This window comes from Poecilia mexicana, unplaced genomic scaffold (genome assembly GCF_051168715.1).
Source record: "Poecilia mexicana isolate PSO_F unplaced genomic scaffold, ASM5116871v1 scaffold_2, whole genome shotgun sequence".
Lineage (NCBI taxonomy): Eukaryota > Metazoa > Chordata > Actinopteri > Cyprinodontiformes > Poeciliidae > Poecilia > Poecilia mexicana.
The window spans coordinates 17,309,412-17,337,250 of NW_028263371.1; the positions used below are offsets into that span (position 1 = coordinate 17,309,412).

At 43.2% G+C, this 27,839-nt stretch overlaps 1 protein-coding gene across 2 annotated transcripts in view; it reads left to right on the forward strand.

Moving 5' to 3' along the window:
- The window catches only part of akap11 (A-kinase anchoring protein 11), a 30,272-nt gene extending 2,761 nt beyond the window's left edge, over positions 1-27,511 (forward strand). Inside the window, exons 2-12 of one of the 2 annotated variants that reach the window (XM_014986776.2) lie at positions 6,953-7,054; positions 8,572-8,682; positions 8,769-8,822; positions 8,919-9,044; positions 11,879-12,137; positions 13,192-17,566; positions 17,702-17,842; positions 19,014-19,100; positions 22,493-22,536; positions 22,647-22,846; positions 24,011-27,511. In XM_014986776.2, coding sequence (XP_014842262.2) covers positions 6,992-7,054; positions 8,572-8,682; positions 8,769-8,822; positions 8,919-9,044; positions 11,879-12,137; positions 13,192-17,566; positions 17,702-17,842; positions 19,014-19,100; positions 22,493-22,536; positions 22,647-22,846; positions 24,011-24,184 — 5,634 coding nt within the window. In that variant the 5' untranslated portion in view covers positions 6,953-6,991 and the 3' untranslated portion in view covers positions 24,185-27,511. The remainder of the gene's footprint in view (positions 1-6,952; positions 7,055-8,571; positions 8,683-8,768; positions 8,823-8,918; positions 9,045-11,878; positions 12,138-13,191; positions 17,567-17,701; positions 17,843-19,013; positions 19,101-22,492; positions 22,537-22,646; positions 22,847-24,010) is intronic. The other variant, XM_014986778.2, reaches the window with a different exon arrangement.
- The last annotated feature ends 328 nt before the right edge of the window (positions 27,512-27,839 follow it).

The window sequence follows — 27,839 nt, forward strand, 5'->3', positions numbered from 1 at the left end:
TGTTAAAGTATTGTCATTTTGAACATTATAGATTTATTTAATAACAATCGCAACCTTCATTGGTAGATGGAAGAAAAACCCTTCCACATATGTATTTCTCAATTTTGTCAATTAAAAACATTTTTTCCAGTCAGACGGACATGTTGTGATAGGTTTGCAGTCGTGTCCTACTCTTTCTGTTTTCACATGATGGATTGAACAGCAGTTTGTAGGAAGAGGACAAAGGCATTATGCTGTTTTCTCGTTATAATCTGGAATCTTGTTTTCTTTATGCCTCATGTTTAGTTTGGTGAGGTATCGGTCAAAATGGCTAAAGGTTGCAGAGAGGGGATAAACAGACCTTACTGAAGAAGGAATTGTATCTCCAGGGAGTAAATCACAAAAGACATTTGTGGATTCAATCTGAGACACTTCATCCTTATTAAATTCCAGCAGACTGCCAGCTGTTTTTGCACGGAGTCGACTGGGTTTCGCCCGAATTCAGAAAAGACAAGTCCCTTGAGCCTCTAAATGTTTTCTGTAGCTCCGTGTAACATCTGCTTGTTAAGTAGAGCAGCTAATCGAGTAGAAATGGACAGAGAGGAATTTAGTGTCTTCATCCTAAAGTTCTCAGAATCATTTAAGAAATAACATGACGCTTCTGTTATCCTCAGTAAATCAAATCAATTTCCTGTAATTTCATTGTTTAGCAACACAACAAAACAAACAGGTTTATCTGGAGTCAGCGCTCTTCTCAAAATTAAAGCTCACAGGTCTTTGAGAGCGCGAGCTTGCTTTAATATGTCATTATTATCAATATATGACTTGAAAATGATCTCAAAACAACAATATTATCGTTTATTGCAATAATTACTGGGACAGTTTATTGTCCAGCAATAAACTGGGACTAGTCCTGTCGTTTTCTGACAGGACTAGTGTCATTTTAGCAACTCCAAACAACTGATGGTAGATTTGTTCTTATTTTCAGACATCCAGTAGCTCCTGGGTGCCACGCTGTCAGCGGTCACCATGCTTTATTTAAGCCACGCTGAGAGCAGACGTGACGTCACACTTCATAAGTGTGAAACCACTTTAAAACAGAGATCCTTTATTACTTCAAAATTAAACATTTTCCTTTGGCCTGCTGCTGTTGAAAGTAAAGCATAACTTTGTTCAAACTTTGTGTAATGGGATACAAAACAACTAAAACGAACAGCAAAAGTAGAAAATGGTGAAGGTTTGAAGTCTGGCTTTTTGTTGTTTTTCTTGAATGAAATGTGAAATGTAGTTTTCTCTTTCTTGATCTGGCCTTGATTCCTCCTCTGAGTTCACTTTTAAGCATCTCACTGATACCAAAAATAGCAAACTTTGAGTCTTCCTCCATTAGGAACTGCTTCTACACAGAAGAGTGTTGTGGTCTGTGCGGCCGACTAGTGCTAATGAATGGTCTTTGGTCAGAACACGGACAGACTGTCAAGTTCCCAACTGATCAATCACTGACCACCACAGTTGGGAGTATTTGTGATTCGTGATTACAATAATGATGTCACTAAGATAGGAAAAAGAAAAAAGCCCTTCAACATCTCAGTTTAGAGATCATTGGACCATGATCCTGTATTGTCTGTTCATCCATTCTGTTGCAGACTAGCTGCTGTGTTTGGGATCGTTGTTCTGGTGACGACCCAGTTTGTCTGACAGACGGCCTCAGAGTTACACTTCCTGGCCAAACAAAAAGTTGCCTCCTGATTTTAACTGAGCAAATAGATCTGAGCTTCCTGTTGGACAGTTAGTGCCTGGACAGCTGTTTTCCAGCTGGCAGCAAGTTATTTAACCCGAGCTGATGTAATGAGGAGCTTCTCATTTCTCAAACAACCGTGCTGAAAGGCGCATCCTGTGGTCGTGGAAAAGACATTGGTCTGTTTAAGAAGGGTCAGATCGTTGGCATCAAGCTGAGAAAACATCTGGAGATGCAGAAACAAACACTGGGTTGAGAACCATCCAATGAATTATTAAACACTGGAGGGAAAGTGGAAAACCATTGTGTTTGAACAAGAAATGTGGTCAGAAAAGAACCCTGAATGACCATGATCGGTGATCTCTGAATTATTTGGTGACGTAAAATTAAAGAAAAACATAACAAAGCCAATAATCTTTGAGGCTAACCGGAGAAAAAGATTGGACTCTACAGTGATGGAAGGTCATGTGATCTGGTGAGTCCAGATTGACCTCCTTCCAGAGTGATTGGCGCATTAGGGTAAGAAGAGAGGCAGATGAAGTGGTGCTCCCCTCATGCCTTCTGTGGCACCCAGGGAGTGCTTTGTTTTTTTCATTATCTCCAAACCTGGTTCTGCGTCGCCTTCACAGCTCTACCAAGCAAAACAAAGAACAAGGGGCTGGATTTTACCAGGCTACTTGCATTATGGTCAAACAACTCTTCCTTTGGTCCTATCCAAAGGACACTGTTCAAGTCGTCTTGCAAACCTAAGTTACGGTGCCAGGTTCCTTTTAGAGAAGCTTTTTCCCAGCTGCACTTCCACATAACTCATACTTCTTTATCCCTTTTCAAATTTACCAGTCATGAATTTAAGCATTTAACAAGCTAGCAGAAGCCTGAAGAGTTGGTGCTCTTGGGTTTTTCTCAATTTCTCCAAGCATTGCATTGTCTGTCCTAGACTTGAACCGCTGCTGAGAAGACCCGGCAGCAGCCTTAAATGTTTCCCACTTGTAAATGTTGGTCTTCATATTGTTTGGAAATGTCCCAGTAACCCATCCCAGATTAATAGTCAGAACTAATTCCTTTTTTTTGTAGTCATTGCCGTTTGATTTTCCACCTTAGTGTTCTGTTAAGCACACCTTTATGCACCAGAGCAGCAAACTGCTACTGCTTCTTTATTTATAAAGCACTTTAAAACAACAACAACTGTGACAGAGTGCTGTAATGAACGTTAAAATTATGGAACATTTGGACAGCAGAAAGCAAGGGACCTAGGATTGAGCCCTGTGGAACTCCATGAAGTAGAGTATTCAAAACCAGCATATCTACAGACATGGTTCTGTCTGACTGATGAGACCTGAACCATTTTAAAGTGGTGCCACTAAAACCCAATCGGTTGTGTGAAACGAGTTCATGAGATAATAACTCCTGCTGCTACTCATGCAATCAAATGCACTCGATAAACACAAACGTTTCTTGCGAGAGCACTGGCTCGACTCGATTGCTCTTTTAGGTTTCCAACAAAGGAAAGAAGTTGTGACTGACTTCCAGTTTCCTCCGTCCACCTGCCCATGGACACCTGCGCTTCATTATCCTCCAGTGTTTGTTCTCGGCCATCTGCGAGGGGGTTTCCTTGTGCTCCCACTCGTCTCCCTTGACCTCTGTTTATCTGTTCTTCTGACCACCCACATTAAGAACTTGACCCACTTAAGCCTCCTGACCAAACCGGGCTTCAGACTACACAGTTTCTGCTTATGGCAGGTGGTTGTTTTCTTTTTTTTTTTCTTTTGTTTTCTTTAGTTTTTTTTTTTCTTCTTTTTTTTTTTTTAGTTTGGCGTCTGAGATGATCCGCACCAGGGAGTGAGATCTGCTGAGCTTGAAGCGATGATGACTTTTTCTGAATGGATGGTCTCAGAGGTTTCCATTAGCCTTAACATTTCTGGACGTAACCTCCTGCGGGTTGAAGAGACGGAGTCAGTTGGACCCAGCGAGGTTTTTACCCAGTGCCCGGTCCGAAAAATTGAGAAAAAGCCAAACAGAAGTAACATCTGCCCTCTAATATTATGACTATTATGGAAACATAGACAGTCACAGAACATGATAGCTTGTCAGATATTGTGACCACAATGTAACTTACACTGGGTTACAAAAAATAGTTTTTGGAAGTTGTTTATGTTTTTTCAACTGAATTATGACTGTTTTCCATTGCTGAATCCAAAATTGACATCTATTTTTTTTCAATCAGGTCAGACTTTTATTCTAATTTGGTTTAGAGAAATCTGGTCTTCTGACTGAATTGATGACATTTTTGGGACATTATCAGTTCATTTCTGATAATATTTCTCATTCAAAAAAAGGTTTTAGGAGAAAAAATTAAATGTTCTAACAGAGTGTATGAATTAAATGTTATGCACTTGGATTTCTGTAAATTGAATAATAAACACTGATAAGGGTAAGTGCATGTAAATTGAGCAGGACGTCTTCATTGTGTAAAATTCTCCTTCCTGTCCTGATGGAGTCTCTCCTCCTGCTCTTCACTCACTCATCAGATTCTCAGGAAACCGATCCAGATGTGAGAACAAGTCTTGCATTTTGACCCTCGTGTTGCTCCATAGTTCAGAAAGTTGACCTGACTGAGGAAAACCAATGAGATTTTTGGATTCACATCAAAATTATGCTAAAATAGTTTTTAAAAAAAACCACACACATTTTTTTTGTCTGTTGACCAGTGTTATAGTAAAATACTAAACTTTACTACTCTACTATCAAGTACTTAATGATTTTGTATGATCAGTTTTTTGCAAATATGGTGTAACATCTATTGACCCTTCATAAGCTTTTACAAGGTTTTGTGTGTGTGTGTGTGTGTGTGCGTGCGTGCGTGCGTGCGTGCGTGCGTGCGTGCGTGCGTGCGTGCGTGCGTGTGTGTGCGTGCGTGTGTGTGTGTGTATGGCTTTGGGCAGCACTATAGAGAAAAACAGCCTTACATGGCACTGGTTTAGGGAACTGACGGTCTGATGGGACTCCCCTCCTCCTCACTTCCTCGCTGTGTGCTCTTCCCAAGTCTCGCGCTCAGCCAGGTGTCTCAAATATAATGGGCTAATTGTGCCGACTGCCCTTGTGACTGAATCAGGATGCTGTGGATAGCTGGGGTCAAGCCCTGTTGAGGCCTCAGTGAGAAGCCTGGAGGTCCTGGACGACCAGAGGAAGGTGACGGCATTCGTTCCTCCCCAGCCGGCTCGTCAGGATACGTGAGGCAGACTCAGACAGACCACCTGCCCGCATCTTGACTCAGCTCTATCTGCTCTGGGTCACACCTCAAAGGCGACGGCTTAGATTTCATGGGAAACTTCTCCTTCTTGTACACTGTAAATATTTTGCCTCCTCTACTGGCACTCCAGTGCTGCTCAGCGAGCGAGTTTCTGCTTACTCAAGACACACACACAGAAGTGCCTGTTTTCTCTGCGCGCCGTTTGATCGTCGCGGCGGGTCACGCCGGTTTCCAGGCTTCATTGAAGTGCGGCACGGGGTAACTTCTCAGCCGCCATGACGAGTCCAGACCGGCTTTTAAGAGCTCCGTTCGTGACGACTTCACTCGAGTGTGAGGTAAACCCGGGTTAGCTGTGTTAACCCGCAGGATTGAGCTCATCGGCACACAGGTGCAGCGGATTAAAGTGGGGGCTTAAAAGTTTTCACACACATTGAAGTGATGTTTCACAGTTTGCCACAAGCTATGCAGGACACACAAAAGGATGAGGTCATAGCTGAAGTGTTTTCTGGCCACACAGAACAGAGTTGTGTGTTTTAAAACTACACATCACCCTGAAAAATCATCCCCACAAAACATGACGGTGGCAGCATCATGATGTGGGGATCTTAAGCCTGGACAAGATCCCCACAGGTTTTTGGTCACAGGAGAAGTCCTGGAAGAAAGAGGCCACAAAAGACCTGGTGATAAAATTGATATTATTGATTAATGGAATTTTTGGTTTTTGAAAATTGTATTTATTTATTTTTCCTTTTGAAACTCTGGATTTTTTTTTATCACTTTACTCCTTGAGTTTCCATAGTTCAGAGTGATGTCACCAAACGCAATGTGTGTCCCAACCAAATTGTATCTATTTTTTATTTTTTTTACTTTGAATTCAGGTCAGTGCCTCAAATGAGTATTTTATTTTTAATAACGAGAACATAGTTATAACATCACAAGAACACAGCGCTAACATCCAGAATCACGTCATAATATTAAACGATTAAAGTCGTAATTTTACGAGAACTCCAGCAGAACAAATGACAAAAAAACATAGATCATAAATATTGAGCCTTTTGTGACGTTTTACTTTTAACAGATAATAAAAATGTTTTTAGCACATCATCATTAATTAGTATCAAATAACTGCAAAAACCTGTGTCTGTTTTGAAGAAAAAACCCACAATGAGTCATGTCACATTGTGACAAGACTTTTTCTCACTGAAAGAACTTTTTTCTTGTAATTTCAAGACTTTTTTTTCTGTTAAAGTTGCACATTTGTTCTGCTAATTTCATGACTATATTCTCGTTATTAAATAAAAATTCTCGTAGCCGTCTGTCGTTGTACGTCCGTCCGGCCAAAGGTTTGTATGCCGGGACACAAAACATTGTTTAATATAGGAATGCACTTTTAAAAAAATATTTTCTGTCAGAAATCGATTGGAATTGGATCTGGTGTAAAGAAAAAAAAAAAAAAAGCAGAGCTTTTCTTTTGAAGCCACGTCACCCAGCCCTAACAACCACCATAAACACACATTAGTTTAGATCAAAGAGTATTCACGTACAAGAGAGCAGAATGCATACAAATACCTGCCACACCTTTCAGCTTTTCACTTCATTTCTAAAATGCATTTCTTTCCTCCCACTTCAGAATATTGTTCATCTGTGACCTAAAATCCCCCCGAAGACGCATTAAAGTCATAACCTGAAAAATGGGGGGAGGGGAAGTACAAGGAGTGTGAATGTGTGTGCCAGTCACTGTAATTCTCTCCTGTTTGTGACTCACACACTTTTCCACTGTGGAATTCAGAATTTTTCCACAAATGAAGTGAAAGTTTGATGTTCCCATTTGGCTGTGGTGGTTGTGGTGAAGGAGCACATTAGAGTTCAAAGGGTTCACCTTTTTTTTTTTTCTTTTTCTTTTGTTGTGCGTCGAAATAGGAGGGGGAGAGTATCGGGAAATATTTCTGGAAGTTGGGCGGCTGAGTCCATCCTCTTTCTGTTCCCAGGTGAGCCGACCGTCGGAGCGCCAGCGCCTCTCCGTTGCCATGGATGCTGGTGTTCGTGTGAGAGGAGGCCCCATCAGGTCCAAGTCGTCCGTACGGAGAGAGGTTTGTCTGCCGGGACACGAAACATTTTCTTCTGAGTATTTTGATGTAGGAATGCTCACATTGACGAGGTCCAACTGGATCAATTCACAGCCCAAGAGGTCCAGAGTCATGTGTGTATGAATCAGTGGTTCTAGCCTCTAGGTGGGGGTTACAGTTGTAGCTGTTTTCTGTTGCCGTTATTCTCCTTAATATGTTTTTTTTTTTTTCTTTCCCAGTTGTGAAGTATTTGCAGGAACTGATATTTAGACTTCTATTGTTGCTAGAGATGCAACAATATGAAAATTCGGCCAAATATTACTATTGTTGTTATGGCTGATAACCAATATTTACCGATATTCTATATATTTCACTATTGTTTCAACACCTTTGGGGGGGAAAAACAAGCAGAAACAGACGGCAACAAGATAAAATAAATAAAATCGACATCGGTTGTTCATATCAACCCGGTTTTATTTATCAGCTAGATACCGATATGTTAAAAAAAGGACTGACATCAGCCGATACCAATGTGAGTGCCAATATATCGTGCATCCCTACACAATATGTTACCAGAGTTACCATGGTTACCATGGTGGTGTTGCTAACAGTTAATCACAGGTCTTACATTTTGTCGTGCCAGGACTATTTCATTTCTTAGACATCTTCATTGCGTTCTGTGACTCAAAGCGGTTGAGGCTATCGCTAACAAATCCTCGCTAACTACATAGCTAGATTTCTGCTTTTATTGTAGATGGCGACATTTGTTTTTACTGGACGACATTTGTTTTTACCACTGCCTCACTTCTGTTGCCAGCCCATATATGAGGTTAGGTGAGTTCAAAGACAAAATAAACTTTTAAGATAGGTGCAATGGGGGTTATTGTGATGCTAGGTTATAGCAACTGTACCCTATGTTTATAGTTTTTTGGGTGTTTTTGGTCTTAAATTTCATTCAAGATGGCATTTAAAAAGTCTTAAATTTGACTTGCATATATCCTGATAATTGGCTAGAAAATTGCATATTGCAGTTTTTGTACAAAATTAGCTCACATTGTTTTTTTTATGATGACTTTGAGTTGATATGTTGTATAGCTGCAGCTACCATCTGACCACAGCCGCTTCTTTAAAAAGCCTCCCACCAGGACAGGACCTGCGTTCAGTGCCGGATTGTGATTTAACTTTTTATCTGTGCGGTTGCTCTCCGTAGGAATGCAGTGGGCAGACTGCTGGGGGGGATAAAGTAGTTTCCAGAGTCGGTTGTGATAAAGCAGTGTTTCTTGGACCCGTCAAATGACGTGCATCCCGCTGTCTGTTTTTAGTGTCATTCTGTCAGGCAACCGGTCACGGTGAATAAATCCAGAAAGTGCGGTCGGTCCTTGGCCCTCACCGTGTGTGTGTGTGTGTGTGTGTGTGTGTGTGTGTGTGTGTGTGCGTGTGTGTGTGGGTGTGTGTGTGTGTGTGTGTGTGTGTGTGCGTGTGTGTGTGTGTGTGTGTGCGTGTGTGTGTGTGTGTGTGTGTGTGTGTGTGTGTGTTTACAGAGGGTGCGTGACTCCGGAGCCCAATCTGCAAAGAGCCTCTTCAGGAGCAGAAAGGAGCTGTGCGGCGTCGGCCTGGAGCTGCCAGCCAGAGACGCCACTAGACTCTCTGAGGTTTGCTCTGCCCGGCCGCACCGATGGAGCTCAGCCACATCCACGCCTGGATAATGTAACGCTGACCGTGAGCTGTGTTCTTTCAGATTCACTTCGTGTGTCTGCCCGGACAATGTGAAGGGGAGGATTCCACCCAGCAGGTCGGGCACCGCCCCACAGCTGCCCTGCTTGTTCGTTTGATCTCGTTGTTCAGTCTGACGGGTTTTTATTCTGTTTTGTTTGTTTGTTTCACCCAGACACTGTCGTCCCTGCCCGCGGCTCTGTGCGAGCTGCTCAAGTCTCTCCACGCGCACAGCCTGAAAAGCGACGAGGTCCTGCTGCTCAAAGACTCCCGCAGGCTGGCAGAGCACAGAGACGTTCAGGTAGCCGCCGGCGCCGCATGTCGGGAAGTTATCTGCTGAGTCAGCAGGACGAGGGAGGCAGAAATGAGCTGGGGAAGTGAGGAGAGCGCAGACAGGAAGTGAGAAAACGGCAGTTTGGCTGTTAAACTTCTCTCTACCTGCCGCAACTTTTATTCTCATGTCGACTTTTAATAAAGTATTTATTATGAAGGAAAAAAAAACATTTTCAAGTAACAGTCAGCACAAAAATCAGATATACTTGTTTGTTTTCCTTGGTTTTGAGGAAAACCAGAAATGTTTTCTTCCTGTTAAAAGAAAATATGATTTAGTCAGTGAAGTAGTGGAACTTTTTGCAGCCAGCTGTAGTTTTAAAACAGAGCAACAGGTGGCGCTCTCATAGGTTTCAGGATTTTTTTTAGATATTTTCAAATAGTTTAAAAGTCTGTCTTGTAAGCTACAAATGGTGCACAACAAACAGTTGAGGGAGGGACAAAGATGAGGAGTGGGGGGGTCAATGCAGTAGAGATATTTAATATTGGAAAAATCTTGCAATAGTAGTAAATATTGTGATGGCAAAATCATGTGTGGTATCAGCTGTGCATATCTGCTGTTTTCTTCTTTCCTCTCGTTCCCGTCCGTGCGTCCATCACTCTGTGACCTTTAGCTGCTATTGTCCAGTGTGAGGCTCTAAATGGGTAAATATTACATTAGCATATAAAGCCCAAGTTTATAACACTTGGAAATATATTAACCAACCTCGAACAGTCCTTTACAATGTGAATATTGCCTCCGGTGACATTGCAGTGACAATGTATTTGTGATGCATTCCACAATCTGGCACTTTCTCATCTCATTAAAAACTGTTGAAACCCAAGGAATAATTTGGTTTAATTTGCTGCAGTTTGGCAGCAGTGGTGGGTCCATGCATACAGAACCGACCAGGTGGTCCATTCCCACTGTCGGCGATAGACGGTGTTGCAAAGAGCAGACTGTAGGGGGAGCTTTTGTAGTGTTAGTCTGCAGTACTTGGGCCACTGAAATCCACAAGCATTTTATTAAGACTTTAGGCAACAATGTCAGGTTGTGAAAACAGTGCCTTATGTCTCCTAGAATCCCTAACCTTTGTGAAATAAACAGAACTCATTGCATACCGGATCATAATGAGGTGCAGCATGTGCTGGATGCATGACACACTTTCCTCCATTTCTGCAATGATTGAGAACTTTAAAGGTTTTTCACACTTCATGGTCCAGTGTACTCGGTTTGACTGGGGACTAAAATTGCAACATTTGTTTCATTTTCAGCTGCTTTGGTTCTCTTCCACACCAAACGATCCAAACCTTTTGAAAACCTGTTCTCCACCTTGCCTGTGGTGGCGCTGCAGCAAGAAACACTGAAGGAAACAACATGAAAACCTCTAAGGAAGACATGAGCGCAACTTCTCGCATTTGTTTTGTTGTTTTTACCCAGAATGCCCTGCGCTGTAGTTCGCTTCGGAACGATTGCATTCACATATGCGTTCAAACCGTGCTGGAGTTCACTTCAACTGAACAGAGACCGAGGTTTGTAAGCGGGCCAGCGTTTGCTTTTTGGACCCCATCAGGGTTTTATTACACTGTGTTGCAAAAAATATTTTGGAAAGTTGTCCGATTTTTCTCAACCGAATTAGGACTGTTTTCCACCGCTGAATCCAGAAATGATATAAATTTTTCTCAATCAGGTCAGGTTTTTATTCTTGGAGAAATCTGATCTTCTGATTAAATTAATGACATTTTTGTGACATTATCAGTATTTCTCATCCGAAAAAGTTTTTAGGAGAAAAAAACTGTTTCTGAGTGTATTAATAAGGGTTAGGGTCAATTAAATGTTACAAACTTGGCTTTCTGTAAGCTGAATAATTAACATTTTTAAGGTTAAGTACATGTATATTGAACATTACGTCTTTATTGTGCAAAATTCTCCGTCTCTTTTATGTCCTGATGAATCTCTCCTCCTGCTCATCACTCACTGATCCAGATTCTGAGGAAACTGGTACATATGTGAGATATCTTTCTCAGAAAATCACTTATTGATGATAAGCTATGTAGATACCAAATGGTTTGTCCAACCTTTAAAAATGGCGGTTATGTATTTACGATTTAACTAAAATACGTCTCCTTTGTTAATATTGAGCTTTTGACTGCATTTTTGACTTGAAATAAGCGGCTGTAGTTTTTTTTTTTTTTTTTTTTTTTTTTTGTTCTTTTGTCCATCTGTGGATGATTTACTCAAAACATAAGACACAGTAATGTTCTCCATGTTCTCCTCCACCAGCAACCCCACATTCCTCTGGTTGTTGACCAAAATGTTGTCGGTCGTGTCAGTCCAACAGAAACAGCCAGGGCCTTTCTCACGCTTTAGAGGAAATGCAGGTGGGATGGACGGACGGACAGATGTTGTTTTCGCAGCCCACCGCTGCAGCCTTGTCCTTCCCCGGTCCTTTGTGTCTTGTTTGGGTTCACGGAGGCCCTGCAGCTCATTTTGTGGGTTTTCTTTCCATTTCAGTCGGCGGGACCTCCCACAGATCTGAATTCTAAAGTGTGGCTTTGCAAAAACTTATTCTGTGTTCTGACAACTTGCAATCAGAGCACAGACATAACAATAGCACTTCTATCCCACTCCTGTAACGTACAAGAAAATCCCCATTTGAGTTCAGCTGAACTTGCTGAGGTTAAAAAATAAAAAAATAAAAAAATCTTATCCAAGACTTGCAGAACAGGGACATGTCAGTCCTCTTGTTTGACACAAATGCTGTATTTTTTTGGGTTTTTTTGTCCGGATATTAAAACGTTTCTCTTTTTTGTCTCCCCACCCAGTGTTGGCTAAAGGCTGTGTGTGTCCTGAGGCACAACCCCTCCACAGGTGTGTACCCCAGCGTAGCGTCTTTGGTGGGATTGTTGGGATGCTACATAGCGGGGGTCCGCTATGTGCTGGAGCTCCAAGATCTTCAGAGGGGTCTCAACGAACCCAGCCAGCCGGAGGAAGACGACACCAACCAGTCGGTCTCGTCAATCGAAGACGATTTTGTCACTGCACTGGAGCATCTGGAGGAGGAAGACACTAGAGACAATCCCTGTAGGTTCACGTAAGGAGTGCTGGGATTTAGTAGGATCTGGGGTTTAAAGCTGCAGTGTGTAACTTAAAAAATGTGTTTTTGTTATGTAGTTGTTGAAACTGTCACATTAATATGTAATACATACAGACAGACGAGACAGATAATATGTGAAAAAATGGAGCTCCTCCCAGTACTAACTGCAGAAATACATCTCTGTCAGAAACAGTCAGAGCCAAGAGAAAGGCTTATCGCTGACAATTAAGCTCAAGTATGCGCCACTCCATTCTCTTCCCCTACAGCGTCTTTCTGATAATAGTCTGTTATGAATGCTAAGATTAGTTAGCATGGCGGTGGACAAAAACTGCTAATGGCATTTGTTTGTCTGCTATTAGCATATGTAACGTCGCACAGGCAAGGATGATTGACAGCGCTAAGACCCTCCTACTTGCTCTCATTTGTTTTTGACCAAGAGTAGCTCAGGAAGGAGGTGGAGGCCCTCTCCAAATCCAGCATGTTCCTAACCTTTCCTTTAAACTGCCCTAAAATTGGTTGACGTTCTGCTTCCTTTCTGCTTGCAACCTGCATAAACCGCAGATGTACGTCGACATGTCGCAGCACATACACTCTGCCTTTGAATAGCTTCTGATATCTCGTTTAAACACCTCACTGATGTATAAAATGGTTTACGTTTACACTTCACACGGTCTTCTTCACACTGTATCAGCATTCACGCTGTGTGCGTTTGTTATTGTCATCCCATCCTAGCAATGTTCACCGATTGGAAAAAGAATGCATTCTTGAGTTGCTAATAATGTCCCACTTCCACCCACCAGCCCACTTCTCGGTGCATCAGTAGTTAGGGTGAAGGTTAGGGAAGCCATCTATCGTATTTCCTAAATTTTTGCATGTAGGTACTAAAACATCAACCAGTTTGTCCCAAATGTTTAATTTCCTCCTCAATTTTATTTAGCTTCCTTTGTGGACAGTCTTTTACCATCTGATTGTCCTATTTAGTTATTTTAATGTAGTTCTAACCAGTTTCCCCTTCCTTCCATTTTCTGTTCGCCTCCTCAGCTGCAGCTGCATTTTGCCATTTTAAGAAGCGTGACGTGGCCTCACAGACAATCCCAGCCCACAAAAGAAAGAAGGAATTGTCAGGCTCCCGCATTATCATAAGTTCATCTTCCAAGAAACATTCAGCCAAACATGGTCCCGATGTTTCAGTCACAGTGCAGCGGTCATCGTCAGGGGTTGAATCCCAGTGGACCTACTGCAGTCCCGGAGCTCGTCCGGCCTCCCCTTCTGCTCAGCTTAGCGAATCAGAGGAGTCCGACTGCTCCAGCCCCAGCCCGATCATTTTCCTGGATGAAGTGGGCTACCAGAGGAGCCTGTTGGCTAAGTTGGACATCCCCCAGGTGCCAGGGGGACCCAGAGATCGAGTTGAAGACTCAGACTCTGAAGTTAGTGAATTCTTTGACAGCTTTGACCAGTTTGATGACCTGGAGGAGCTAAGCTCAGAGAGCTGCACTCTAACTCTCCCTCTGGACTCCATCAGTGCCTCAACCGCACAGAAAAAGTCTGAGGCTGGTTCCAGCGGTCCCACTTCGAAGTATGTTTCCAGGGGTTGCTCAACCAAGAGCATGAACCCTCAGCGCTTTGACCAGCCCACTCTCCCAGCCAATGTGAAAAAACCTACTCCTCTGAAACCAGGTTCTCCCTACTCAGTTCACCCCGACATGTCCGACTCCCCTTGGTTGGCGCAGACTCCATCTGAGGAAAACGGAGGACCTCTCTTTAGTCCTGTCAGCTCTTCTGCCTTTAGTCCTTTGGTGGAGACGAACGGACCACTGGAATACTTCTGGAAGACAGAAGAGAAAGGGGAGGACAAGTCAGAGCTACGTAAACCTCAGGACCTCTGCTCCTTGTATAAGACCTACTCAGACTTTGCCAACAATCTGTCCAAAGAAATTCTAGGATCGGTGTGTGGTTTCCAATCTGCTGTTGACATCAGTGACAACAAGAATCTAAGCTGTGTCTGCCACAAAGAGTTCAAGAACCCATCGGGCTATCTGATGAAATTGTCAGACATTCAAGAGACGGTCACAGTAGCCAAGTTGCAGAAGAAGTCCCAGTCTCTAAAGGATGGCATTCAGAGATTTGCTTCTGACCTGGTGGAGATGAGCTTGGGGAGCGCCCTGCGAGACCTCCAAAAAGGCGTATCCTCCTGTACCACCACTCTCTGTCACCTGGCTGCTAGACTCACTTCCTCAGTTTTTCAGATGGCCTTTCACGAAATTGGCATGCGACGTGCGTATGTCTTGAAGGAGCGAGCTATCAACGGATTAGCTGGTTTCCTTGTCGGTGAAGCCATTTCTGGGGCCCTTAAAGAGTTCCTCACTGTAAAAAAACAGATTTTCCACAACACAGTGACGCAGTTTGCTGCCGACCTGGCCGAGGAGCTGGTGTTTGAAGGCATAATGGAAGTGTGTCAGTTCTCTCACCCCTCGACCCCTATCACACCCAGTGATTGGGCTTTTGGCCACGGGCAAGCAGAAGAAGAAGAGGAAGAGGAGGTGGTCTCCTCCTATGCTTCGGATTTGTCCGAGTCCGTCATACAGGAAGCCTTCATAGAGCTCTCTCAGGCTGACGTTGCCTTTACGAGCCAAGCGGCTATCAGTGTGTCCTTGGATAACGTCTGTTATGTCAATGCTGAGAACACTAGCACTCATACCAGCAGCATATTTGCTAACAAACAGCTTTTAAGCTCCAGCTCCACTTCAGCAGCTCCAGGGCTGTCAGGAGAGGAGGCTTCCTGCACAGTGAAGAACGCTCTCTTCACCGTCTCAGGCATGGCTAGCTGTATTCCTGTTCCCCATGCTGGCCAAGCCCTCTCCAGCTTCCAGGATCCAGAGGAAGCTTCCCAGTACAAGTCAGATAGCCCAAAGGTCAACACCAAAAGATTAACTGTAACATCGACTGACAGTACCTCCTCTAAACACTCTCACGCTTACCATCACGAAACCCAGAACCCCATACCTGTGGGAGGCTCCTCTCAACAAAGATTATTCCAAAACTTCTCTGGCAACATGGTGGATATGATTGTAACTGAGGCCTGTGAGCTTATTACCACTTCTAAAATGAAGAAGGGTTTTGGCGACTGCACTGACTTCCTTACAAAGTCCATCGGAAGCCGAAGGAACTCCTCAGCGCAGGAAACGGCAGATTCACCTTCAAAGCACAGAGCAGATAGGGAGCGCTTCAGATATGACTGGTGTGTCCGACAGGGGTGGACTCCTGAGTTTGCTCCTCCTGTTTCCTTTCCAGCCGGTTCCTCCAACCAGGGGAAAGTCCAGTGTGAGACGGATCCCAGGGGGAGAGGCGTGGATCAAACGCATCCTGTGATGATGGATACTCTCGATGTGCCTAGTGCAGCTCTGCTTGGACGGGGCCGGATATCTGGCGTTGCGGATGATCCACCTCCAAGCTCTGGCCAAAAGTCTGCAGGGACTCCTGGTACCCCTCCTTCCACCCCTCAGCAGCCCAGTGAAGTCTCTAAAGAAAAACAGATCAAACAGTTTTCCAAGAAGCTGAAAAGCAAGCTAGCCAATGAGTTTTCCCCTGCGACTCCTCCCCCAACGCCTCATTATCACCCTGAGCCAGGTCCTGGCCCTGAAGACGCCATCCCTGAATCAGACAAGGCTGAGTTTATGCTCAGCCTCATGCGGTCTCTGTCTGAGGAGGCAGTTGGTGATGAAGATGTTGAAGAGGAAGAACCAGTTGAGGAAGAAGGTGTTAGTGGAACTAAGAGAGGTGTAGAGGCAGACTGTGGGCGACGGGACCTCCATCAGGTGTCGTCTCGTAGGATGTCTAACAAGGAAGCCCTCCACTACGCTGAGCGTTTGGCATGCCACATAGTTTCTATGGCGACTGAGATGGATACATTAGGAGGGTCAGAGGAAGAGGGCGAGTTAAGCAAGAGCAGCGAGCAAAGGAGGGACAGCGTGGCTCAGTTCTCAGAACAGACCCTGAACACGTTGTGGGTGTATGCGGGTGAGGTGGCAGGACAGGTCATAAACGATGTGAAGACAATGGTTAGCTCCAGACAACAGTGTCCCTACCACAGAGCTCAGGAGCTCCGAAGAAGAAGCTTTGACAGATCCAGCTCAGATGGTTGGCGTCCACGCCAACGACACCAGTCTCAGCCCAGTACAAACCAGAGCCGAAACTCAAGGTTAGCAAAGCTTGCAGAGCAGTGGTCCAATGACCTGATAGCTTCAGTTTCTCAGTCTCCCCATTCCACTTCAAGTACCAGCTCCAGCTCTGGTATGTCCTCCGAGTACCCCAGCTGTGAGAGTGTGACAGATGAATATGCGGGCTACCTCATTAAGGTGCTGAAAAAGGAAGGCGGCACTAGGGAGTTGGTCCTAGACCAGTATGCAAGCCGCCTGGCGTACCGCTCTATTAAATTAGGCCTGGCTCATGCTAGTCGTAAGAACAAGCAAAGGCCCTCCAGCAGCCGCCTCCTGTCCTCCAAGTCCCTGCCGGATGAATGGAAAGCTTCTGGCAATGAGACCTTAACATCCAAAGATAGATCAGAATCTATGGGGTTAGTGTCTGGTGAGGACACTCTGTGTTGCTGCCGGGTTTCTGACAAGCAGTGCAAGAGGGAGTACGTGGACCTGGTCAACTTTGCCGAGTCTTTAGCTTACAACATCACCTGTGATGTCGCACGCAAACTGCATCTTTCTTCAGTTCGCCTTCCGAAGTCTCTCACTGACTCCTGTCTTTATAAAAAGTCCAAAGTTGAAGATATGGCTGACAACATCATCAGGAACTCTTTCTCCTGCCCTCTGTTGTCCAAGGAGGATAAAAATAGACATTACCACAGTACAGGAAGCCTGTATGACAGGGGCTACAGCAGCAGGGTGATGCAGGTCATCGAGCATTATGCCAGGAAGATAGTTGATGACACTGTCAAAATGAGCCTGGCGTCAGTCGGACATTCCTCCTGGGAACATTCACAGACTCGTGGCTACAATCGGCACTCTCACGCCCAGAGGCTGTCTGAGGGGTCGGCTGCTGTCCAGTCTGTAGGAGAGAGGACCTGCCGTTACTGCCTGTCTCAGGAATGTCCTCACTGTACCAAACTTAGCAGACACCCTTACCAGCCTGTCTTACAGAGAAGGATAAGAGCATCAGAAAGTCACTTGGCATCAGAGCGCCTCCCTAGTGTGGAAATTCCTAAGATCCACATCGACCTGGACCACAGGGCAGCATTCGCAGAAGAAGTTGTTTCTCTGGCAATGGAGACGGCTAAGCGTGAGCTAAGCAATGCCAGCCTTAATGCAGACAGTGGGATCGGCCATGATGGCACCAGCTTCGCTGAGAGCCTAACAGCAGAGATCATGACATCAGCGCTGTCTAACGTCTGTCAGGCTGCCAACATCAGGTATATGTCCTTCAGACGCTTGGACTGTTTTTGCTTAGGACTAAATGATTTCTGTAGCATGAAAGCAGCATTGTGCAATTAGCATGTTTGCATTTTTAAATAACGTGGAAATACTCACTTTATCTTTTCATCTAGTTCTCCAGGCCGGGAGCCGACTGAGTCCACAGTGTCCCAGCAGCTGAGTGTGGGAGAAGACAGTCTGGGCAGCTGGTCCAACCTGAGCTTTGAGGACGATCACCCAGATGACAACAGCAGCTTCCTCCATCTCAGTGACAGGTAAACGACCTCTGGCTGTTTCCCACATCCAGATCTCTGCACAACTGTCGGAAAACCTGTACTGTTGGTTAGGGTGAGCTAATCCGTAGGGAATAATCCGTTGCAAGATGGAATCATACAGGTCTAACTACTCCTACAGTGCTCTTTATGTTTAGTTTATCAGTGGGAAATTTTGCTATTTTAAGGCTTTTTATAAAAATTATTTTTTTTTAACCAGGTTGCCAATAACGATGATCAGTCTCCTATGGGTTATCTTTATTTGTAGGATGTCTGAATATTCTCCCATGTCTGATTCCGTACTTTTGCTTGAGGTCATAGTTGTAGTTGAAATCTTGTTTGTAGGTGACTCCCCTGGAAATGAGGCCCCCGTAAAAGTTTTCCGTCTCTATGGAAGCAAAACTGACAACATCTGCCATTCTTCCCTCAGATACCAAAACAACACAGTGTGTGATCTAGACCAAGTTAATGTATCATAATATTTTCTAAAGGCGTGTCTGTGAGTTCTCTGTTCACTTCTGGCTCCGTCTCTGTCAGAACAAAGTCCATCATGTGTAATTCATTAGAGCCTTCCGGAACCATTTCCGCTCTGTCGATGAAATGACACAAGAAAGCAAAACACCTTGATGGGCCTATTTAGCCAAGAAGCACGGTGATAAATGGAGCTTGTTTTGGCGCGTGTCACTCAGTAAAACCACAGGAGAAAGCTGAGGTAATTGCTGATTACTGAAGGTGTGTTTAGCTATCAATTATCCACACCTTCCAGAATCTCTGAGATGAAACCTCATTGCAGTTCAGGAGATCCTGCCTGCTGGCTAATTACTCAGAATACAGAGACTGAGTGTTGTGCTTCTGTTGCCTGCTGGTTGTCTTGGTGGAACCTACATGAGTACCTTGGTTGTGTAGGGACAACAGCACGATGATCTCACACGTTTAAGTCTTAAGCAACAAATGATTCAGTGGGGAGATACAGGGGAAAAATCTACCTCATCTGGAAAACCCTCCTTTGTTTTGCGCCTCACCTAACAGTTAAAGGACTACTCCAAATCTCCAGAATAATTCTTTACTCTGACTATTGTTTATGTACATTACATGAGGGATAAGAACATGAGGAAACTGATCATTATTGTATCATCTGGCTCTGATGTTGATGTAAACTGCCTTTTCTCCTCAGCAGCAATGGGAACAGCAGCAGTTGGAGCAGTCTGGGCCTTGAAGGGGAAGTGTGTGAGGAGCGCATGTCGTTCTCCCCCTCTGACAGGTTGGTCCACCGCAGCCTCGTACCGCTTTCTAAACACTAACCCAGATCAGGAAAAGATGCAGCAGTAGCTGTATTTCCATCACAAATGTGTGCAAAACCTTGTCAATACTCTGCTTATGTCAAAAAAACACAAGTTTGCAGTGGCCGTTTCCTTCATATAAGAAACACATTTAAGTGGGTTGATACAGTAAGTGATTAAAAAGACATGCTGCGTCATGATCCCCCAACTTCTTTCTAGCGACTTCTTCTTTGTGGTTTGCACCAGTGGCAACATCCAGTTGTTGGTCCTGGTGTGATGTGAAAAAAAAATGTTTCAATTGCAGTTTTGTGAAATAAACCAGTTTTGATATGGCCAGTAAAAACACCTCACCGTAGCACAAAACTTTTTAACGAAAAATTAGAGTTTTGTCAAAATTGCGTGTTTATCTCCAAAATGTCAAATTGCGCAATGCTATGTTTATGGAAACACAGCTAGCATGGTCAACCAAAATAAAATGAATTCCTAGCACTGACATTTCCCTTTGATCTTTTACTGATGACAGAATGAGCCCAACATGACTGTTTTATTATATCTGAATGTTCTGAAAAGCCAATCTACGTGATGGTGTCTGTCATTCAGTTAATGTCTCCCAGACGAGCCCCCAATATTTTGTGATGCGCTGCTCAAAGGCTGTAGCTTAGAGGGGAAGAGAGGAGCATATTTGAATTAGTTGAAACAGCATTTATTTCACATGACATTAGAGAAACCAAAGAAAAACCACAATGTTGCCAATGAGAAAGGAGAGGGATGTTATATTCTTGACTGACAATACTGTATAGCTGACTCCAGTTTCAGTCAATGCTCCCTAACTTGGAGCACTGAAAGACACACATACACACACACACACACACACACACACACACACACACACACACACACACACACACACACACACACACACACACATTCATGCCTACATAGGCATGTAGGTTTCGGGTACATGCCTAACCCGAAACTTAACCCAAATTCAGTTCACACCTTAGTCGTAAACCTAACCCAAAAACAGCGCTCCTTCTTATGGGGCCTGGTCTTTAGGGAGCAGTTGATCATCCCATTGTAGTATTTGTTGAAAACAATAGCAAAATGAGGTAAACAATTGTGAAACACACACAATCCTAGAGAAAAGGCTGCAGACTAATAGTCAGTCCATTTGTTGTCATTGAATTATGCAGAAGTTAGCATACAAGAAAAACAGAAACGTCTAAAACAATTACTCGCCCTATAAATGTATTTCACCTCCTGGATTAAAGGAATTAATTTGTGGTAGTGAAAATAAAATGAAGCTAACAGTGATGTCTTTGGTTCATGTGAATTGAGTCTTGCATGGTTGCACTGCAGCTCTCCACATAGACAGGTTTCATGATATATGCTTGTTTACAGCAACGTCTGCATTCAAACTGCCTGGTTAATGCTTTTATATTTCTACATAAACTTCCTTGCTTCTAGGATCTGTTTTTTATTAAAACACTCATGCTGTCATTGTTACTCACCCAGATAAAGAAGCCAAGGAGAAAAAAAAAATTACCAACTCCATTACCAGGCATTTCTGAACATAACCTTTTTTTCTCTCTTTTTATTTATACTTTCTCACATGTACAGCAGATCTAAGTCATTTCAATCCTTCCTTTGCACTTTATTTATTTTTTATTATTATTGTGGCGCAAAAAGAAATGCTCTTCTGAGGCTGATCTCGTTTTACCATTCATCCCATTTTTCAAACAACTGCTGCTTTTGGTTGCCTTCTCTTTGTTTTCAATTTACATGAATCCAACTTTTCTTATTTTATGTCTATATTTTCTTTTTCATATATCTCAACTCAGGCCCTTACAATTGAATTGTTGCATAATAAGAGGAGAAAAAGTATCAAAGCCGTTTCTTTAAAGCACTTAGACACTTTAACTGGCTTTCAGCATGACTGCTGTCTATATTTCCAATAATTCCACTGACTTGCTGCATGTCCAAAGTGCTCTTCGCCACTTTGATGAAGAGTTTGTATTCCCCAACATTTGATGATGACAAAGATTTGGCCGAAAAATATTCTGTGGACTAATGAGACAAAAGTGGAACGCTTTTGGAAGGCGTGCTTCCCCTGATGCCTCGTAGCTACAAGTTTGCTCCATCAGGCTTTGTTTATGATCCAAAGCACACTAACAAATCCAGCTCTTAATAGTTTGAAAACAACGAAGGCTTTGGAGCGGGCTAGTCAAAGTCCGGACTTAAACCCGACTGAGATGCCGTGGCATGACCCCAAATATCCTCAATGCCCTCCAGTGATCCTGAATTAAAACAATTTGCAAAGCCGAGCGTTCCAGCATTCCTCCGCCGTGATGTAAGAGACCTCATGCCAGGTATCACTTACTCATGATACCTGGCGGTTGTTGCTGTTAATTATACTTCATCTGAAGTAGTTGTATTTAATAATAGGCTTTTTTTCAAGCTGGAACTAGTTGGATTGTGCTGTACAAGATGGTGTGTAGCCTGCAGGTAACAGTGGCGCTGGGAGCCGGTGGGTTGGACGTGGATACGTTGTATATATTTGGTGTTTTCTGTTTCTTGGTCCCTAAAAAAAGCCGGCTCAGGTATTTGCCCTCCTTTTCACAGATCCAGCAGAGTCTACGTGTCTGTTGCCACAGGCTGTGTCAACAAGTCTGTGATTAACAATCCGAGGAGGAGAAATTACTGTTTATCTGTTGGCAAGGATCAGCAAAACTGACAGAAAAGATATTGGGGCGAAAACTGATCACGATGTTTTTTTTATTGTCGCATCTTAGCCGTTATCAGACAGCCAGGCCAAGCAGCAGTCTGTGCTGAAATCAGGAAAATCGTTTCCGCTGTGCTCCTCGTCGTCTTTTGCGTGCAACTTCACATACTCAAACATTTAAAATCTTCACGTCCTCTGAACAGTTTCACATTTTGTCATGTTACAGCACAGCACGTCAAACTCGAGGCCCGAGGGCCAAATCCAGCCCGCTGTACCTTCTTATGTGGTCCTCCAGACTCCAGAGAGACGCATAAGTAGATCCTTCAGGAATTCAATTATGTTTTTGTTTACATCTTTTAATTTAGGTCTAATATTGTACAAAAAGCCTTGGGTGGTTCAATATAAAATCTGTAGAATGTACCAATTTTTCTTTTTTTTAACTGATTAATCGTCAGGACTGTCAATCACAGAAACAGTTGTTAGTTGCAGCTTGTCTAAATATCCCACTTTGCGCGTTGCTCTGTCACGTGGAATACTTTGAGGTCGCTATCTGACATTTGTTCAGGGGGCGTGAATACTTTGGAAAGAACTCTGCATTCTCAACCATTGCTGTTTGGTCTCTAACCTGTGTGACATTCTGTCGTCCAACAGCGACAACACCGAGGACAAAGAGACGGAGGTCAGGGAGTCCAGTGGTAAGCAGCGTCGGCGTTCTGTTCCGTCCCGTGTGCCACGCTCCGGCCGGGTTCTGGGAACCCGGTCCAGAATCGATTAACGCAGAGCTGCCGGCCTTTCTGTGCTGCAGGGACGCTGTGTGCAGACCGGACTCCGGCACAGACCGCGCGCACCGCTCTGCTCATCATCAATTCAGACTTCAGGGAGCTCGGACGCGGCCTCCAGCACGCGACCTCTGACCCCCAGCTCAGGAGCATGCTGCAGTGGGCGGCAGCCTCCGTGGTCGACGTCCCTCAGATCCAGCTGAACGTGGACAGAGAGCTGCAGCAGGTGATTCAGTGGAGCAAGTCACACTTTGTCAAACTGGTGATAATTGACTGCATGTTGCAGCAACAGTCAGATTATCATCAGCGGTTACATTAAGATTTAGTTTAAATCATTTTACATTCAGCTCGGAGTTTCTTTCAGTTCATTCTCAGCAGTCCCGTTCAGTCTAACAACTGAGTCCGGTTTGTTCCGCTAACAGTTACAGGAACACGAACGCAACGCCAAAACACTGACGGTCATTACTTCAGTGACAGACGAAGAAGAAATAAAAACAAAGGTTGTGATTGTTATGGAAGTATGCAGAAACTTTTAATTTATGTAGGTTTTTAACGAACTGAACAAATGCTTTTGTTCAGTTCAACTCTAAAGCATTTTTAAAATTCAGATTTTCTGTTAATGTTGAAAAACAAACATGCTAAAAGCAGGACTTGTACACTTGTGTGTCAAAATATAATTTCCATTTATACATTTAGTGACTGTGATCAGTGGTGATGTTTTTATTTGTAATCTGTTGAAACGCTGAAGGTGTACTTAGTTTCTACCATTGTGTTATGATTTATGATTTGATGAAGAAAAAATTTTACTGTCATGATTTTTTTTTAAAAGGTGAAAAGTAATTCAGCCTGGCCCAGACTTTAGAAAGGGCTGACAGGGCCCCCATTTTATTTTTTACTTTTTAGGATTGGGGGCCCCAATGATGTTTTAAAAATTTAATTAAAGATTTGTGTTTTGCATATCTTATTTTATATTATATATAAATCTCAAAACCTGATATTAGAGGAGTTATATTTATATTTTGGGAGTTTTATTAATATAAACCGTATTCAAATATTTGAAAATGATGTTTTATAAGATTTTGCTTGGGAACAACCTGGAGCCATTGGCCAGTGGATGTATTAAACCTACAACACATCAATTCATGTACACGACTACATATTAATGTTCTGTAAATTGCCTTAGTAGAAATATTTTTCTGTAGCACATAGGGCACCAAAACTATCTCCAGCCCGGGGCCCCACTTCCGTGTAAATCCGGCCCTGACAACCACAGCTATTTCCCATGACTGCATGCAAATTTTTTTGGTGATCCTACTTTTCCGTCATCCTGTGCATCTGACCCCTTCTTCTAGCAGGAAGCCATTAACCAGAACTCTGTCTGCCCCTTCAGCTGCCCGCTGTGGTGCAGAAGCTCCAGGAGAGAAAGTGGAAGGTGGCAGATCTGCTGCACATGCTGCTGCGCTACCAAGAGGAGAGCCTCTGCCACGCGCCTCCGCTGCCGCCAGGGGGAACCAGAGACACCCAGCACCCCCCGCTCTTCCAGTGGCTCCTGGAACACGCTTAAAACCTCCTGATTTTTGTTTTTTTGTATTATTTCAAGAAAGGCCTTTTAGGATCTCGTTAGCCGCCAGAGGGCGCCACAGAAACCATGTTATCGGTTCCATTCCCTCCCTCAGTTGGGCAGCATGTTACAAAGAGCTCCTTGAGCTGCATTTGTGTTTTTTCTCTCCACACCTTCCTGCTGTGTTGCTGCAGAGTTTTCCTCATGTCTCCAGGTCGGATGAAAGGAGTCGTCTCCCTTTCTACTCCTCTTGTTGCCTCCACCCCTCCCACCCACGCTGCCAAGCCTCCCTCTGTTCTGGAGCTGAAGAGTCAGAGACCCACCCCCTGTGTTTCCAGACAGACACGGATGGAGCTGCAAGAGAGAAAATGTGTTTTTTTTTCTGACAGGGAATCCCCACAGCTGCTCAGCAGATGATGTCATCACATCCACTGCTTACCTCCGTGGTGTTTCCACATGTTCAGAGACCAACGATGCACCCAAACACACACACACGCACACACTCACCACACCCTTTTATATCAGAATCAATTCAAAGGAGTAGTATTATCCCACCGTTTAGTTGATCATCTGAAACTTCCTGTCTTTCAGTTCACTTCAGTGAAGTTTTTGTGAAGAACTGAGACTCTTCATCGTAATTCATCAATGTGCTGCCAAACGTTCAGAAATATAAGCTGTCTGTGAAGGTGTGAGAAACCTTTTTCTGCTACTGTCACCTTGTGTTGATATGAGAAGCCATAATCGTGGCTTTAGAGAGATAAATATGTTTTAAAAAATGCCTCATGAAGGAGTATTGTTGTTGACTGCAAAAATACAAAATCTTACCAAGTATTTTTGGTCTGGGTTCTAGTGCAAATGTCTTAGAACACTGGAAATAAGACAAATCTAATTTATAAGTAACTTTTCAGCAATATACAGGAGCTTGTTTTAAGTTGGTAATGCCTTAATATTTATTTTACAAAAGTATGAGTTCCACTCTGATTATTTAACTAACAAGGGGTTTTGTTTTAAAGGGGAACAAGTAGATGTGCAAATAACAATTTGCACATCTACTTGGGTTTCTACTGCTTCTAAAAAAACAACCAAAGTGCTTTAAAAAAAAAAACAACCACCCAGCCTTTTTTTTTTTTTTTTGTCAATAAATTAAAGTTTTTTGGTGTCTGTTTCCAGACACCAAAAAACCGTTTCAAGGTTTTTGAAAAGCCGTTTCAAAAACCTTCAGAATGTTACCTAGCAACCCAAACAATGTCCAGCCCTTCAGTGAAACATATGTTTCAATCAATATTAATGAATTATTCACATAAGCTTTTACATGTTGCTGACAAGTTCATTCCAAGTTACTTTTGCTTCATTTTAAGTCTGCTAAGATATTTGAACTAGAAACTAGATGAAAAATACTGGGTCAGATTTTGTGATTTTTTTTTTTGTAGAGAAATGAATCTGTTTGCTTCATTATAACGTCCTCAGTTGTCAAACTTAGTAAGAAACCCCAGAGTGCATGATGTTTACTAAAGTTAGAGTAATTTAATATAAACAAAAATCATATTTTATTTTTTTTCTACACAAAAGTATCTAATCAAACATGACATGCTGCTTAAAATATCTCACTGGTGGGAAGCTGCCAGACGCAGTTAAAGGTGACTCCGGTCCAGTCAGTAGTAGCTGAACGGGTCGGTAGTCATCTGTGGGGGGAGAACAGGTTCAGTTCGGGGAAGCTCCGGTGACGCAGACGGTAATTAAAAGATGGAGGAGATGTCTGCATGTGCATAGCTGAAAGCAGGACTCACTCACACAAACACACAAAAACACTCTCTCTCTCTCTCTCTCTCTCTCTCTCTCTCTCTCTCTCTCTCACCTTCAGGAGTGTGAAGGCCACACACACACACCCTCGTTGGTCACCGTCGCGAGCCCTCTGCCGCTTCACACTCCAGACCCGCCGTCCTGAAAACTGAAAGAACTACGTTTGTGTTTAATTGATAGTTTTGATACGGGGGACCGAAGAGTGGCGTCCATGCTGTGGGGTCCTGGTGTATTATTTTTTAAAGCCCAGTGTTGGCGGTGGTGTTCGCCTCCGTGGCTCATTCACGTCTTCTTTCTGCCTGCTTCACCTGAGCGGTATTGCTGTCGTTAGTTGTGTTTCCATTACAAATGGGCGCAAAACTATGTCGGTATTGGGTTAATGTCGACACAAGGCAATTTCCCAGAATTTGTGGTGTTTTCATTTAATGAGAAACGCGATTAAAATCGCACGCGAGGGCCGCTGCGGCGGCGCGCGAACCGGGCCGCATGTCTTCCCTCTCCCTCACAACCTGTCTGACCACTTTCAGATAAAGGCCGTAAAACTACTTCTCTTTTTTAAATCACTTTTTTTTTCACGTTATAAGCCATGCCGCGCTTTCATCCTCCTTCCACTTCCTTCCGTCTTTTCAGCCAGTTATAACATCCGGTTTTTGATCGCATAACTCCTGTGATGCGAAAACGTTTTTTCATTGCAGTGTTACAAAATACGCTAATTTTACAACCGAAAAACCACCTCAACCTAGCACAAAACTTTCTTTTAATCATTTTTTTTATTTTGAAATTGGCATTTCCATTATTCGAATTTATATTCGTAATTCCAATTTGCATAATTGAGTAGTCGGTGAAAACGCAGCTTATGTTTCACACTACTTCCCGGTGTGACGCAGTTGGACGCCGTGTTCCTGCTTTAGCGTTTTGCTACCATATTCTTCCGTAATCCTGAAGGTGTTTGTATTTTGAAAAAATATTCCTAAAAAGTATCCAAAATTGACATCCTAACAGGAATGAAGCAATTTTGAAGTATTCATCTGAGAAGTGAGTTTGTTGGTTTACAATAAAAAAGAATGTATCAGGAGACAGATTTCCTCCTGCCGTGTTTCTAGCTGTTTATTTGGGACCTCGCCAGGTTTTACCCTTCACCTTTCAGAATTTATTTGAAATATTTACATTCCTTCTCATTCCCCACATGACCTCTATGACTTTGTGGTTGTTTGTGAAAGCTGAATGTGTTATGAACCTGCCAATACTCCATTTAGAGGCTGATTTACTGTAAATCTGTTTTGCTACAGTTGTTTCTAGTGTTTTCTGCTCCTCGCCCACCGCATTGTAGAAAGAAACAAAAAGAAAATGACCTCACCTGTCGCTTCCTTCTGAACATCCCTGCCAAATGAAGATGTTTAATAGTTTATGTTAAATTATATGACAGTGAATTTGTTCTCCTTAGTGACATTGCTGACTAGTCTAAGCTTGAACTCTAACTTTGTTAATGTTAAAGCTTGTTGTGAGAATAAAGCTTTTTATGTGCTAAAAGGCTTTGGCTCCTTTTAATGTGTCTGTATTGAACATTAATCTGGTGTGTATGTTGAACCAATCAGTAGGGGTCTATGATACTGTATACTTTGGTATCGCTGATACAGCAGTATCGTTATCGGTACCGATACCGATACTTTTTGTTTAGGTTTGACGTATTGTCAAACTTCTGTCCTTTATGTGGGTTGTTTTTATTACTTGTAATAAAAGTAATCTTTATACAAGTTTTATTACTTGTAATTAAAACAACTTGTCATTATTTTTGCTCAAATCCCAGGACAGAATTTGGACAAAGGTTATAGGTGGCTACAAATTACTGTAATAACAT